The sequence below is a fragment of the Macaca mulatta genome, chromosome 19, assembly GCF_049350105.2.
Source record: "Macaca mulatta isolate MMU2019108-1 chromosome 19, T2T-MMU8v2.0, whole genome shotgun sequence".
Lineage (NCBI taxonomy): Eukaryota > Metazoa > Chordata > Mammalia > Primates > Cercopithecidae > Macaca > Macaca mulatta.
Genome location: NC_133424.1, coordinates 44,592,688 through 44,606,873, shown reverse-complemented (window position 1 = coordinate 44,606,873; position 14,186 = coordinate 44,592,688). Strand labels below are relative to the sequence as shown.

At 58.4% G+C, this 14,186-nt stretch overlaps 1 protein-coding gene and 1 pseudogene across 1 annotated transcript; one reads left to right on the top strand and one right to left on the bottom strand.

Annotated features, from left to right (window-relative positions):
- Positions 1–1,061: 1,061 nt before the first annotated feature.
- Positions 1,062–2,385, bottom strand: LOC106994705 (uncharacterized; annotated as a pseudogene).
- On the top strand, positions 2,289–4,883 carry CEBPA (CCAAT enhancer binding protein alpha). Its single transcript, XM_015123509.3, has one exon. The coding sequence runs from the start codon at positions 2,409–2,411 to the stop codon at positions 3,480–3,482; it is 1,074 nt and encodes a 357-aa protein (XP_014978995.2). The 5' UTR covers positions 2,289–2,408; the 3' UTR covers positions 3,483–4,883.
- The last annotated feature ends 9,303 nt before the right edge of the window (positions 4,884–14,186 follow it).

The window sequence follows — 14,186 nt, the reverse complement described above, 5'->3', positions numbered from 1 at the left end:
TCCCCTACTCCTTCTGTCTCCTCCTTCCTCCCAGCAGCCTCTGTGTGACAACTTACGAGTCTCTCCCACTGTCCCAGTTCCCAGAGGCACAAGCCACCTTCTCACGCATCACTGGGCTCTTGGCACCCTGCACAGGGCAGGCTCGGGTGGGTGAATTCTGGTTCAATTGTAGGAGGACCTGTGGCCCCTAGGGTTGGAGACCCCCAGGCCGGGAGCCCCACTCCTTGCCACTGTCGCCCCCACACATTCATCAGCCCGCTATTGGACGAAGTCTTATTCCCATTACTGAGGTTTCTTCCAGTCCTACCCAGCAGAGTTCCCGATCTCCGGGCAGGCAACAGCAGCTGTGCAAAAAAGGCCAGACATCGCCTTCGTCCCACAACTCCACAGGCCGGGAACCGTGCATGTATAGAGGCGTTTCTTTGTTCCTAGCTAGGAAAAGCCATTAGTTTTAGCACTGCAGAAAAACATGCAAATCGCTCTGGGTGTTTTTTGATTTCCGTCCAGGTCTCCCTCCACAGGTGGATGGTATATGAATGGGTCCTGCATTTGGCTCAACAAGCAGCTCTTCGGCTCACATCGGGTTATTTATTTAACGTATCTGGTTTTTACTCCCTCCCGTCCAAAAGCGTCAAGCTAAAAATATCTTGTTTATGAGCTCTGGACCGAAAACGAAGCAGTTGGGCTATTAATCACTGGGACTATGTTGAATAGGAACTTGATTAAAGCGCAGTGTGCATTGCCCAGAAGAAACCGCTTCTTTACTGCGATCGTCGTGGAAGCTCAGGGCTCTCCAGCGGTGTTTTTAGCTGCGCCCCCTCAGGGGCTCCTGGGCGGGTCGTGGCGCCTTGCCAGGTCTTCAAGAAGGCCACAGGTCCTCCTACAGGTGAAGGGGGTCTTCCCTCACCTGGAGGCAAGCGCGCCTCTAGCCAGGACCCAGACTGCGTCAGGCCTCAGAGCCAGTGGCGAAAGGCGGCGCAGGCAGGGGCAGGAGACACTTGAGGGCCCCCAAGACCCCATCTGGGCCCAGCTGACAGTCCGCAGCCCCCACCCCGGCCGCGGTAAAGAATGCGAGGGACGCACGTGGCCGGGGGTCTCTGTAGCAAGCTCCTTCCCCCGCCGCGGTGAAAGCGTTAGCGTGCCACACTCAAGGGGCCCCAGGGCCCAGCCGCCTCGGTCCCCAGGATCCCGGGGATCACAGCGCCCAGCGAACTACCGGGCAGAGTTCTTCCTGTGGGTGCTCGGACCTGGCGGCCCCGGCGGCCTGGACACCCTCGCTCCGGCCGTTGGCGCCCACCTGAATGGGGGGTGGGGGGAGGAAGCGGTGGCTTCGGGCCTCGCGGACTGCGGCCCCCGCCTCGGGATCCCGGCCCCAGAGTCAAGTTTGTCTCCTCCCTCGGTGCGCCCCTCCCCATGGTCGCCCCGGCGTCCAGCTCGGCTATTCCCGGAGCCCGCCGGTCCCTCAGGAAAAAAAATCGGCGACTCCACGCTGGGTAACAACGCCTGTCCCGCGCGCCTAGCAAGTCGCGCGCTCCGGCCTGGAGAAGTAATTATAAAGAAAGTTTTCCAGCCCGGGCGGATCCACCGGCCAGGTCCTTCAGGCTCCCGGGCCGAGGCCGCCTCCGCTCCCCGCGGGGTCCTAGCGCCCCGCGCGGCGCCGCCCGTGGGATTCCACCGTCCTCCGAGAGGTGCCTCTGCGCGGAATCACAGGGGTAGCCTGGAGATCAGAGCTAGGAGACGCAGAGCCACCGCGCTCCGGGTCTCTCCGCGAGTCCCAAACGGCCCCCCACCGGCCCCTGCCCGCCCCGCCGCTCTGCGCCGCAGCCTCCCCGGGACGCGGGTCCCGGACAGGCCTGGTTCTGGCTTTGAAAGAGAGTCCGAGCCACAGCAGCTCAAGACCAAGACTCCCCTCCGCCACCCACCCCTACCCCATGCAGCCTCGGGATACTCCTGGGCTCCCAGCCGTGGCAGAATGTGGGTGCCTAGGGGAGGCGGGAGGAGGGGGCCCCCGCCACCAACCACGAGGGCGCAGGGGCGACAGCTGGGCCGGGGGCGGAGCTTGGAGCGAGCGCCGCGGCTCTGCTGGTCGCGCAGGAGGCGGTGGGCGTTGCGCCGCGGCCTGCCTGAGGAGCGCAGCGCTGGGCCCCGCTTGTTCGCCGCTCCATCCCGGCCGCGCGCTAGGACCCAGCGGGCGCCGCGCCGCCGCCGCCCGGGGACAGAGGCCGCCTCGGACTCTAGGGGGCGACGCGGCCGCGGGGTATAAAAGCTGGGCCGGCGCGGGCCGGGCCATTCGCGACCCGGAGCTGCGCGGGCGCGGGCGAGTCGGGTCTCCGGGTGGGCGGCGGCGACGCCCCGCGCAGGCTGGAGGCCGCCGAGGCTCGCCATGCCGGGAGAACTCTAGCTCCCCCATGGAGTCGGCCGACTTCTACGAGGCGGAGCCGCGGCCCCCGATGAGCAGCCACCTGCAGAGTCCCCCGCACGCGCCCAGCAGCGCCGCCTTCGGCTTTCCCCGCGGCGCGGGCCCCGCGCAGCCTCCCGCCCCACCTGCCGCCCCGGAGCCGCTGGGCGGCATCTGCGAGCACGAGACGTCCATCGACATCAGCGCCTACATCGACCCGGCCGCCTTCAACGACGAGTTCCTGGCCGACCTGTTCCAGCACAGCCGGCAGCAGGAGAAGGCCAAGGCGGCCGCGGGCCCCGCGGGCGGCGGCGGCGGCGGCGGCGACTTTGACTACCCGGGCGCGCCCGCGGGCCCCGGGGGCGCCGTCATGCCCGGGGGAGCGCACGGGCCCCCGCCCGGCTACGGCTGCGCGGCCGCCGGCTACCTGGACGGCAGGCTGGAGCCCCTGTACGAGCGCGTCGGGGCGCCGGCGCTGCGGCCGCTGGTGATCAAGCAGGAGCCCCGCGAGGAGGATGAAGCCAAGCAGCTGGCGCTGGCCGGCCTCTTCCCTTACCAGCCGCCGCCGCCGCCGCCGCCCTCACACCCGCACCCGCCGCCAGCGCACCTGGCCGCCCCGCACCTGCAGTTCCAGATAGCGCACTGCGGCCAGACCACCATGCACCTGCAGCCCGGTCACCCTACGCCGCCACCCACGCCCGTGCCCAGCCCGCACCCCGCGCCCGCGCTCGGCGCCGCCGGCCTGCCGGGCCCCGGCGGCGCGCTCAAGGGGCTGGGCGCCGCGCACCCCGACCTCCGCGCGAGTGGCGGCGGCGGCACGGGCAAGGCCAAGAAGTCGGTGGACAAGAACAGCAACGAGTACCGGGTGCGGCGCGAGCGCAACAACATCGCGGTGCGCAAGAGCCGCGACAAGGCCAAGCAGCGCAACGTGGAGACGCAGCAGAAGGTGCTGGAGCTGACCAGTGACAATGACCGCCTGCGCAAGCGGGTGGAACAGCTGAGCCGCGAACTGGACACGCTGCGGGGCATCTTCCGCCAGCTGCCAGAGAGCTCCTTGGTCAAGGCCATGGGCAACTGCGCGTGAGGCGCGCGGCTGAGGGACCGCCCTGGGCCAGCCTCCGGCGGGGACCCAGGGGTGGTTTGGGGTCGCCGGATCTCGAGGCTTGCCCGAGCCATGCGAGCCAGGACTAGGAGATTCCGGTGCCTCCCGAAAGCCTGGCCTGCTCCGCGTGTCCCCTCCCTTCTTCTGCGCCGGACTTGGTGCGTCTGAGATGAGGGGGCCAGGCGGTGACTTCTCCCTGCAAGGAGGGGAGAATTCTTGGGGCTGAGCTGGGAGCCCGGCAACTTTAGTATTAAGGATAACCTTGTGCCTTGGAAATGCAAACTCACCGCTCCGATGCCTACCGAGTAGGGGGAGCAAATCGTGCCTTGTCATTTTATTTGGAGGTTTCCTGCCTCCTTCCCGAGGCTGCAGCAGGCCCCCATGAGAGGAGGAGGGGAGCAGGCCCGTGGCAGGAGGAGGGCTCAGGGAGCTGAGATCCCGACAAGCCAACCGGCCCCAGCCGCTCCTCCGCGCCTGTCCTTAGAAATGGGGGGAAACATAGGGACTTGGGGCTTGAAACCTAAGGTTGTTCCCCTAGTTCTACATGAAGGTGGAGGGTCTAGTTCCACGCCTCTCCCACCTCCCTCCGCACACACCCCACCCCAGCCTGCTATAGGCTGGGCTTTCCCTTGGGGCGGAACTCACTGAGATGGGAGTCACCAGGTGACCAGTGGGAGCCCCCACCACGAGTTAGACCAGAAAGCTAGGTCGTGAGTCAGCTCTGAGGATGTATACCCCTGGTGGGAGATGGAGACCTAGAGATCTGGCCGTGGGCGGGCTTGGGGGGTGAAGGGCCACTGGGACCCTCAGCCTTGTTTGTACTGTATGCCTTCAGCATTGCCTAGGAACACGAAGCACGATCAGTCCATCCCAGAGGGACCGGAGTTATGACAAGCTTTCCAAATATTTTGCTTTATCAGCCGATATCAACACTTGTATCTGGCCTCTGTGCCCCAGCAGTGCCTTGTGCAATGTGAATGTGCGCGTCTCTGCTAAACCACCATTTTATTTGGTTTTTGTTTTGTTTTGGTTTTGCTCGGATACTTGCCAAAATGAGACTCTCCATCGGCAGCTGGGGGAAGGGTCTGAGACTCTCTTTCCTTTTGGTTTTGGGATTACTTTTGATCCTGGGGGACCAATGAGGTGAGGGGAGTTCTCCTTTGCCCTCAGCTTTCCCCGGCCCCTCCGGCCTGGGCTGCCCACAAGGCTTGTCCCCCAGAGGCCCTGGCTCCTGGTCGGGAAGGGAGGTGGCCTCTCGCCAACACATCACTGGGGCTGGGAGCAGGGAAAGACGGCTTGGTTCTCTTCTTTTGGGGAGAACGTAGAGTCTCACCGTAGATGTTTTATGTATTATATCTATAATATAAACATATCGAAAGTCAATGTCCGTGTCTTTTTAAAACCAGAAAGAAGCTACTTCCAAGGTTGTCTGTGGGCCAGGCCACATTTGTAAATAATACAGCATTTTCCCTGGCGGCAATCCTGACTTTCATGAGCTCTCCATCCACCCCCAGCCCCTCTTTACCCTAAGGGGGTGACTTACTTCCCCCAGGCAACACAAATAAATAGCAGAGGACAAGGCTCCAAACGGAGAGTGTCCAGAGCCTGAAGGCAGTCTTGGGGTCAGGAGAGGGGGCCTTCGAAGAGGTTAGGGGGCTGAGGCTTTGGCAAGGTCTTATCTGCCCCTGGGAGGAGGAGAGGGAGTCCTCTGCATGAGGGGCAGGCCCGGCTCAGCAGGCCTAGGCTCAAGGAGCCCTTTGTCCAGACTTCCTTCCAAATCACCTACAGCTCCAGCCCCGGCAGCCTCACTCACACCCACCGCAGCTCCAGCTTCCACCAGGATCCTCAGCCAGCAGGAATAGGCCTCCAGTGGTAGGACCCTCCAACCCTCTGCTCTTTCCCTAGACCATGTGGCTATACCCTACCCCTTCGAGGCCCAAAGGCAGCCTGAAGAGAAAGACCCCTCCATCCAGCCCTCCACACCTGCCCAGCCCCAGCTCTCACAGGAAAGGGGGCTGAGGCAGGCCTGCAACAGGGGTCTGGTCCTGCCCCACACACTGGCTATTCAAGAACCGCCCCAGCATCCACACTCCCCACTGCATTCATCCTGTACCCAGCAGGGGCCTGAGTGCTGGCGTGCCCCCAACTCCAATGAGCACCCTGTAAGCTCAGGCACTCCAGCACCCTCTTAGCAGCAGTGACAGCTAAACAAGGGAGGGCAGCCCTTATCCCTGAACTAACAAGGCCCGGGAGGAAGAGGCCCAGGAGGCTAATGGTGCTTTTCAAATTTTATCCTCTTGGAGGGTAAAAGATAAATTGCGCTTTTTTTTTTTTTTTTTAAACTCTGCACCGAGAGAATGTTCACTGAGTGGCTTACTGTGTGTGCCAATGCGGGCTGGGGCATTTTCGAGAAATTACACATTCCTTTTACACTCTGGAAGTTCAGCTTTACCTGCTTGCGTGGTTAGCTGGCACCCCTTCCGGCCCCCTGCTCTGTCCTGTGTCTGGCCGCCTCCTCACCCACGGCCGCCCTTGGCAGAGGAGAGGCCACGAGCCCAGTGAGGAGGCGGCGCCTGCCCTGCCACCCTGGGAACAGAGGAGGCAGAGCCCCACCGCGTGCCCAGAGGCCTGGGGCAGGCCACAGCTTGCTGAGCCCCAGCAAACCCTCTGAGTTCAGTGCTAATTCCAGTTTTTCTTGTTTGAGGGGGCTGATCCCTGGCTTCCCCCTTTCCCCCCAGAACAGGTCCTAGGACGGGAGGGGGTGGGGCGACCCTCCTGTCCTCACTCCTTCCCCTCCTCTGTGCTGTGCCAGCCCGCTAGGGGTTTCCTCTTTCAAAGCTGTGGGCTCCGGAAGGGATCTCTCCTACCCCGAGTCCTCCTGGTCCTGAGTTCCAGGGTGGGCTTTGTTAGGGACAAGACGGATCCAATCCCATCCAGCCCCAGGAAAGGGATGAGGAGGGCGAGGTCTCCAGGGTGGGCCAAAGTAGAGGGGAGGAGGGCCCTTTGGGCAGCATGGGGTGAACTTGCCCAGCACGTACCCCGTGCCCAGCCGTAGGGGCCTCCTGGGAACAGAGTCGCCCTTTGCCACCCACCGCTTCCTGCAGGGTTCCTCACAGTTCCCCTCCTGACTGCGGCCTTCAGGAAGAACCACTCCAAGAGCCCAGCACTGAACACACCTCAAGTACTTATCGGATGTCTACTGTATGCCAGGGCCTGCACCAAAGATGGGGCGCTGGGCTGGGAACAAGCAGACTCTGCTCTGGCTCTCAGGGAGCTCACACCCTTGAGGCCCCAAGCTGTGGTTTAAGGGTGCCAAGTGCAACGAAGGGGAGCTCAGAGTGTGAACGGGGTCCACAAGGGAGGGCTTTCTGGAGGCAGCAGCTTTGATGAAACACCTAGGGAGGGTGGCCTCCTTCTGGCCACCTGGATGCGTCTGGATGCTTCTCCTTTGCCCTGATCTCCCCTTGACAGGTAGCACCAGACTGCAGGGACCTCGCCCCCCCCCCCCTTGCTGTGCCACTCCTGAGCCCTCTGTCCCATGACAGCGCTGTTCAGGGTTAGCTGGCCTTCAAGGAAAGGGCAAGGGTAGAAGGGAGGGAGGCATCTCCTCTGCTGCCAGATGCTTCCTGATGGCTTAGTGCTGTCACGGATATTACTCTTATCTCCTGGATCTCCTGGGAATCTGTAAACGTGGGGTTTGGCCCTGACACCTGCGATGAGCCACTGGGCCTGGTGAGGAGTGTCTGCCCCTCCCAGCTCTCCCACCCGCTCCTTCCCAGACAGGAACCTGCCAGGCCTCCTCCAGGAGCTGCTGGTCTCACAGGAGGGGAAGGGGCCCCTCATGGGGAAGGTCAAGGGAGAGCAGAAACCCCCGACTTTGTTTAGCTGAGAGGGGCCTCCAAGGCACCCACAGGCCTTCTCCAGCCATGGGGCAGAGTCCTTGCCTAGATGGTGTTGATATTCCAGCTGTTTCTTTCCTATACTAGTGAGGATGGGAAGGCTTTTCTGTTCTTTTTTTTTTTTTTTTTTTTAGAGACAGGGTCTCACTCTGTCACCCAGGATGGTGTACAGTGGTGCAGTCACCACTCCCGCAACCTCAAACTCCTGAACTCACACAATCCTCCTGCCTCAGCCTCCTACTCAGCCTTTAAGTAGCTGCTGGGATTAATTTTATTTTTTTGTAGAGATAGGGGTCTCACTGTGTTTCCCAGGCTGGTTCAGAATTCCCGGCCTCAAGCAATCTTCCCTCCTCAGCCTCCCAAAGTGCTGGGATTACAAGCATGAGCCACCCTGCCCGGCCTCTTTTTCCTTTCTTTAGATAAAATTAACCCACCAGCACCTTTGAAAGCTTTCTTGATTCTGTGAAAGACTCTTGCTATCTCTTCTCTCTCGACAGCCCCACCTCTCCCCCTCCCCCACGCCCCTCTCTGCGGATGGAGCGTTTGACGTAAGCTGAGGCCCAGGAAAGATATCGATTCACTATCAAAGCATCCTAGCCCCATCCCAGAGCAATTAAAAAGCCAGATGGAATCTCTGGGAAAACGGCATTAATAACATGAACAATCTGTGTTGGCCGGGGGGAACCCAGGAGCCCCAGGCAGGGGTGGGGCTGTGTAGGGAGGGAAGCTGGGGTGCCTAAGTGGAAGCTCGCAGCAACGTCTCCGCCCTGTTGTGACGGCCGGCGATGGGGCCGCTGCAAGGATATGCTAGGTCCAGCTGCAGCTGGGCTGTCCCCTCCAGCCCTTGCAAGGCCCACAGTGCACCCTGGATCCTGGTGGCTGCAGACCGAGCCAGACAAATGTGGAACCCATTACTCAGACAGCTGCAGCCCTGGCCAGCCCCATTCTGGCACCCAAGAGCTTTGCTTCCCTTCGGTTTGTTTTTATTTATTATTTTTCTAGCCTTCTGGCCCCACCCACTAGGAACAGGCCTCTCCGGGTTTGGCTGGCATAGACACCCTTTCTCTCCATTTGCTGTGCCCACATCCGCTGCCTGTGCTCGACAATAGCAGAAGACAGTGTTGGGGAACCCCAGTGGGCCTGAACCCCAGAAACTCCCCTTAGAATGCAAAGGCTGGGTACAGTGGCTCATACCTGTAATTCCAGCACTTTGAGAGACTGAGGTGGGAGGATTGCTTGAGTCCAGGAGTTCAAGACCAGTCTGGGCAACATAGTGAGACCCTGTGTCTCCAAAAATATTATGCAAGTGTGGTGGCACATGCTTGTAGTCTCAGCTACTCGGGGGGCTGAAGAGGGAGGATCGGTTGAGCATAGAAGTTGGAGGCTGCAGTGAGCTATGATCACACCACGGCACTCCAGCCTGGACAACAGAGCAAGACCCTGTCTCAAAAGTAAGAAGAAAACTGAATGCAAAGTGGTAGATACCTCGGGCAAGATCAGCTGAGCTCTCGAAAGCCAGCATGATTGCTGGGGCAGCGGGGCACAGGGTTCACACTGCCTGGCTGCCTCGAGGGGCCCCGAAGAGGCTGGACCAGGGCGACAGGCAAAGAATCCTCTACGAATTCAAAGCCTTTTCTAGGCAGAATCAAGAAGTGAGACTTTTCTATAGCAGTCCCGTTTTTCAGACTTGTCTGCAGGCTTGCCCGACTTAAAGACATAGTTCTCCTGCAGCCATCAAGCTGGGGTGGGAAACTAGCTTGTTTAAGATACATCCTTTGTGGATTGTCGCATAGCCAGAGAGCCATTTGCTGACACTTATCCTCACTGTCCCTCGACCTCATCCTCCACCTCTATCCTCCCTGGAAACTCTTCTCCCCAAAGTCACACTAGCTCCGAAAGCCAAATCAAATGACCACTCCTGGGGTCCTTCCTGCCTCTCTTGGCCTCCTGTGAACTTGGCCGCAGCAGACTTTCAGTGTCTGGCTATGCAGGTCTTGAACATACGTGTTTGAATGCAAGGACCTCTCTCCTTCTTTACAAGACATCCTTACCCTCTCCTTTCTATCCAAGGGTCCACTGGGTTGGCCCGAGGTCCACCAAGCAAGCCGCACCATTGTCGGAGGCAACGCAAGAGCACAATAAATAAGGCTCCCCCGTGGTGATGCACTGAGTTGTAGCTTCTACAGTTACTTTGTTGTTTTGTTTTGTTTGACAAAGTCTCACTCTGTTGCCCAGGCTGGAGTGCAGTGGCACAATTTCGGCTCACTGCAACTTCCGCTTCCTAGGTTCATGTGATTCTCCTGCCTCAGCTTCTTAAGTAGCTGGGATTACAAGCATGCACCACCACGCTTGGCTAAATTTTTATTTTTATTTTCTTTAATTTTTTTTATTTTTAGTGGTGATGGGGTTTCACCATGTTGGCCAGGCTGGCATCGAACTCCTGACCTCTAGTGATCCGCCTACCTCGGCCTCCCAAAGTGCTGGGATTACAGGCGTGAGCCATCACGCCTGGCTTTGTTTTTTTGTTTGTTTTGTTTTGTTCTTTTTTTTTTTTTTTTTTTTTTTGAGATGGGATTTCACTGTTGTCGCCCAGGCTGGAGTGCAATAGCGCATTCTCAGCTCACTGCAACCTCCACCTCCTGGGTTCAAGCAATTCTCCTGCCTCGGCCTCCCGAGTAGCTGGGATTACAGGCACATGCCACCATACCTAGCTACTTTTTGTATTTTTAGTAGAGACAAGGGTTTCACCATGTTGGCCAGGCTGATCTCGAACTCCTAACTTCAGGTGATCTACCCCCCTGGGCCTCCCCGAATGTTGGGTTTACGGGTGAGCCACCATGGCTGGCCTGTTCTGGTTTTTTTTGAGTCAGGGTCTCTCTCTATCGCCCAGGCTGGAGTACAACCTCCACCTCCTGGACTCAAGGAGGTCAAGTAGCTGAGACTATAGGCACACACCACTACATCAGGTGCTAATTTTCAAATATTTTTGTAGAAAAGGGGTTTCACTTTGTTGCCCAGGCTGGTCTGGAACTCCTAGACTCAAATGATCCTCTCTCCTCGGCCTCCCAAAGCACTGGGATTACAGGCATGAGCCACGGCACCCGGCCCCTGAAGTTACTTTTGACATGCAAGAATCCTAAGAAAGGTAACCCATCTGATCCTAGATAATCTTCCCTGCCTTCATGTGATTAGTTTATCACCAGAATCAGAGGTCTGGCCAGGCCCCAGAGAGACAGTCACGCTCTGCAGGAGACTGTGTGGGGAGGAGGTGAGATTTCCAGAAGAGGGGACAGGGTAGGGGAGAAGCAGCCCTGTCTGCCCCCAAGCTGCAGGAGCCGCAGGTGAGCACGGGGGAACAAGAACGACCACATTTCTGCTTTAAAAGCTATTTCAGGGCTTCGTGTCTCTTATCTCCGCTCTAGAACGACTGGCAAGGTTGTTATTTAGGGACTACAGCCTGAGGGTGGGGACCCTGGGGACCAAATGTGGTGGCCTAGAGCCAGGGCATGTCACTCAGGGACCCTGACGGAGCTTGAGGGAGCCTTCACCGCCTGTCCCAAGCCCTCTTGGATCTGAAGATCTTTTCTTCAGCCAAATGGCAGCCCAACCTTTCCCCGGAAACACAGCCTCTCTTCCCTGATCCACCGCCGCCATCTCTTCCCTGCCTCGGCCATGGAGGCCTTGGAGAGTCCTTCACCTCCCTCCAGCCAAGCACAGCACCCTCCCCAGCACCCCCCAAGAATGCCATGCCCTCCCGCAGATGCGGAAATGTGGCTGATTTACGGCGGCCTTTCCCGTGCACATGTTGGGCAATGGTGTCAGCCAGCTCAACCCCTGCTCAGAGAAAGGGGGTGGGGATGGGTCAAGGGGGCGTCAGGGCTGGGTGTCTGCTCCAAAGGGAGCCGCCGTGACCTTCAGCATCAGGTTAGGACCCGTCTGAAGTAGCCTCCTGGAGCGATTTACAATTTGCAAACACGTTTTATTTGATTCCTGAGTTTTGCTAGAGCAATTACCGTGACTAAGCATGACAGATCACTCCCAGCACGGTGTCTGCTCGCTGTTAGGAAATGTGTGTTTGCTTCACTCTTTTGCCTGGTGCGGCAGTGTTTTAAAAATAGACTCATTCACTGTACTTGAAGGCAATTTGTTCCAAATTTTCCCACTAATTTGATTTTAATCTGATATTTAAAATTCATGTGGCCACATTCCCACTAATTTATAAGGACTAAACCCTACCTGGCAGCTGTTTAATTGGCCTTAGCCCAGGAGGCCACAGGACAAAGGATTTATTCCGGAACAATTTGAAGGCACTGAGGTCTGTCATGCTGAAATATATGCCTCACTCAGCATCGCAAGTGCTATGCCTGGAACCAGGACCATTGGGCATGGAGCTGAAGGCTGCAGAACCCTGGCTCACAGCGGGCCTTCAGTCTCGTACTGGACACGTAAGTGAAGCCCGGGCACCCTGACACGGTGCACACTCTAGGTGTGTGCTGAGTTGGTTTCTGGAGCAAAGCAATCTGTTCATGGGTGACAAGGAGGCGTTTCCTGTTTCTCCCATCCCATGATGAGGATGGCCCGTGGGAAGAGGGCCGTGCCATCCTGGCATCAAACCAAATCCTGGCCTTGCCTCCTGCTGACTGGGTGGCCCCGCACTGAGTCTGTCAGTTTCTCTGAGCTTCAGTTTCCTTTTATGCAAAATGTATGCAAACCAAGTAGCATGTCATGGAGTTGTGAAAGGTAAACAGGGAAAGCTTGTGAGACACTTGGCTCCAACTAATGATTTCCACGTGCTGGGGCAGAAGGCAGAGTGGGAGGCTAGGACACACCTTGGTCCCTGAAAAATGCTGTGGAAGGAGACAGCCTTCTTAAGAATTTAGGGCAAAATGCTTGTTCCAAACAACCAAAGAACTGAAGTCATTTTAATGTTGTTTAGATTCTCCCCCTTCAAATGCCTTTCATTTGCTTAGAAAACACTTAATGAGCTCATTCTGGGGGCAGAGCCCCCTTGCCAGTGACTCTGAAGGCTGAGCACAGTGGTCAAACCCTGTACAACACTCAGACGAGCAGGCACAGGTGCCCTGTGTGCTTGTCGGAGTAAAATGCTCTTTGTGGGCCGGGTGCAGTGGCTCATGCCTGTAATTCCAGTGCGTTGGGAGGCCGAAGTGGGAGAGTGGCTTGAAGCCAGGAGTTTGACACAAGACTGGGCAGCGTAGCCAGACCCCCATCTCTACAAGATTTGTTTTAATGTTCTTCATACAAGTGCAAAATCCCAGGTGATGACCCATGGGGAGTCCAAGAGAGAACAAGCATTCTCACTGGGGTGGCGGCCTCCTCAGGTCCTGAGAGAGTCCTCGGCCCCAAGGAACTCCCGATTAACTTCTGTTTGGAAGGCTGTGACCTCAGCAAGTAGAGGGGCGGGGGTGGGGGTCCTGCCTTCCCCTTGCTGGTGAGAAGGGAGCCAGAGACATGTGCTGTGTGTGTCAGGGGTGGGGAACACATCCTGCTCCCTTGCCCCCTCACTTCCCAACTGGGTCATCTCAGCGCTTGGCATCACAGCTGGTTTCCATTTGCCCAACCCAGCTCGGGCCCGGGAGGTCAGCACGAGCCCTGCAGGAGAGCCGCCCAGGCAGGGCTTCCAACAGCCAGGGAAGCTTCTGGGGTCCTGGGGTGTCCTGGAGGAGGGGCACGAAGGCAGGTAGGAGGAGGCCTCAGCCAAGCTTCCCTAGTGCCGGGGCCCCCAACAGGAAAAGGTTCTAGAAACCCTGCCCTGCCAGGAATGCTACCACGAGGGTAATTCAAGTTAATGAGCAAACTCCTCAGGCAACGAAGGCAGGCAGCTCTTGGGCCCCTCCGCCTCCCTGCTCAAGCACAGGAAGCTGTTGGATTCCACTTGCCAAGCCAAAGGAGGGCCACAATTATGAAGAGGGACTGGGAGGCCTTAAATCATTGGCTTCTTCACCTGCAGATCAGCTGGGCTCGGTGCAGGGCAGCAGAAAGGACAGAGGAGAGGCTGGGGTGTGGGTGACTCCCAGAGCAACCGGGGAGAGGGGCGACGTGGGGGTGCTGGTGCGGGTGCAGCCACGTGCCACCTGCATGTGAGCTCAAGGCCAATGCAGGGCTGGAGGGGTCAGACCCAGGGGCGCAGGGTCCCCCCATGTGCAATTCCCAAGTTCACCGAGGCCTGGGCTCCTTTGTTCAAGGAGCAATCTTCTCTGGGAGAGGTGGAGGCGTGAGTCACAGGCCAGGCCCCTGAGCCCAGGGGAGGTGGGGACGCTGGCTCCAAGCCTGAAATGTGTCAGAGGTGAGATGAGCATCTTGAGCGAGGCAGTGATGTTGCTATGTGGGGCAGCGCTGCCTGGGGTGTGTGCAAGCCACGCTGGAGGGACAGCAGCCCGCTCCAGGCTCCTCTGCCTCCCTGGGAGGCACCAGACTCCTCAGGGTCCCAGCTGCTCATCCAGGAGCCGAGCATCCCAGGAGGTGCCCCAGCCAGGTGCCCAGTGCCACAGAGCCTAGGCCCCTCACGGACTCTTCCTACCAGGAGCAGTGATAAAACCAGGGCTGGAACACAGGCAAGAGCGGCACCTGAGCTCCTAGACTCCCCATCCAGTGGAGTAGTTTAACCCTCTGTACCCCGAAATCCACCCAGGGGAGTGAAATGCTCCTGTTTCCCCAATACTCTCATGATATGGGCTCAATTCCATCACACCTCCCACCACTGCCTCCACTCAACATTCCTCAACTCAATTTCCTTTAGTTTTCAATTTAAAAAAGTAAATCAACTGCA

Coding starts and splice junctions, on each gene's coding strand:
- CEBPA (XM_015123509.3), top strand. CDS start 2,409: ATGGAGTCGGCCGACTTCTACGAGGCGGAGCCGCGGCCCCCGATGAGC.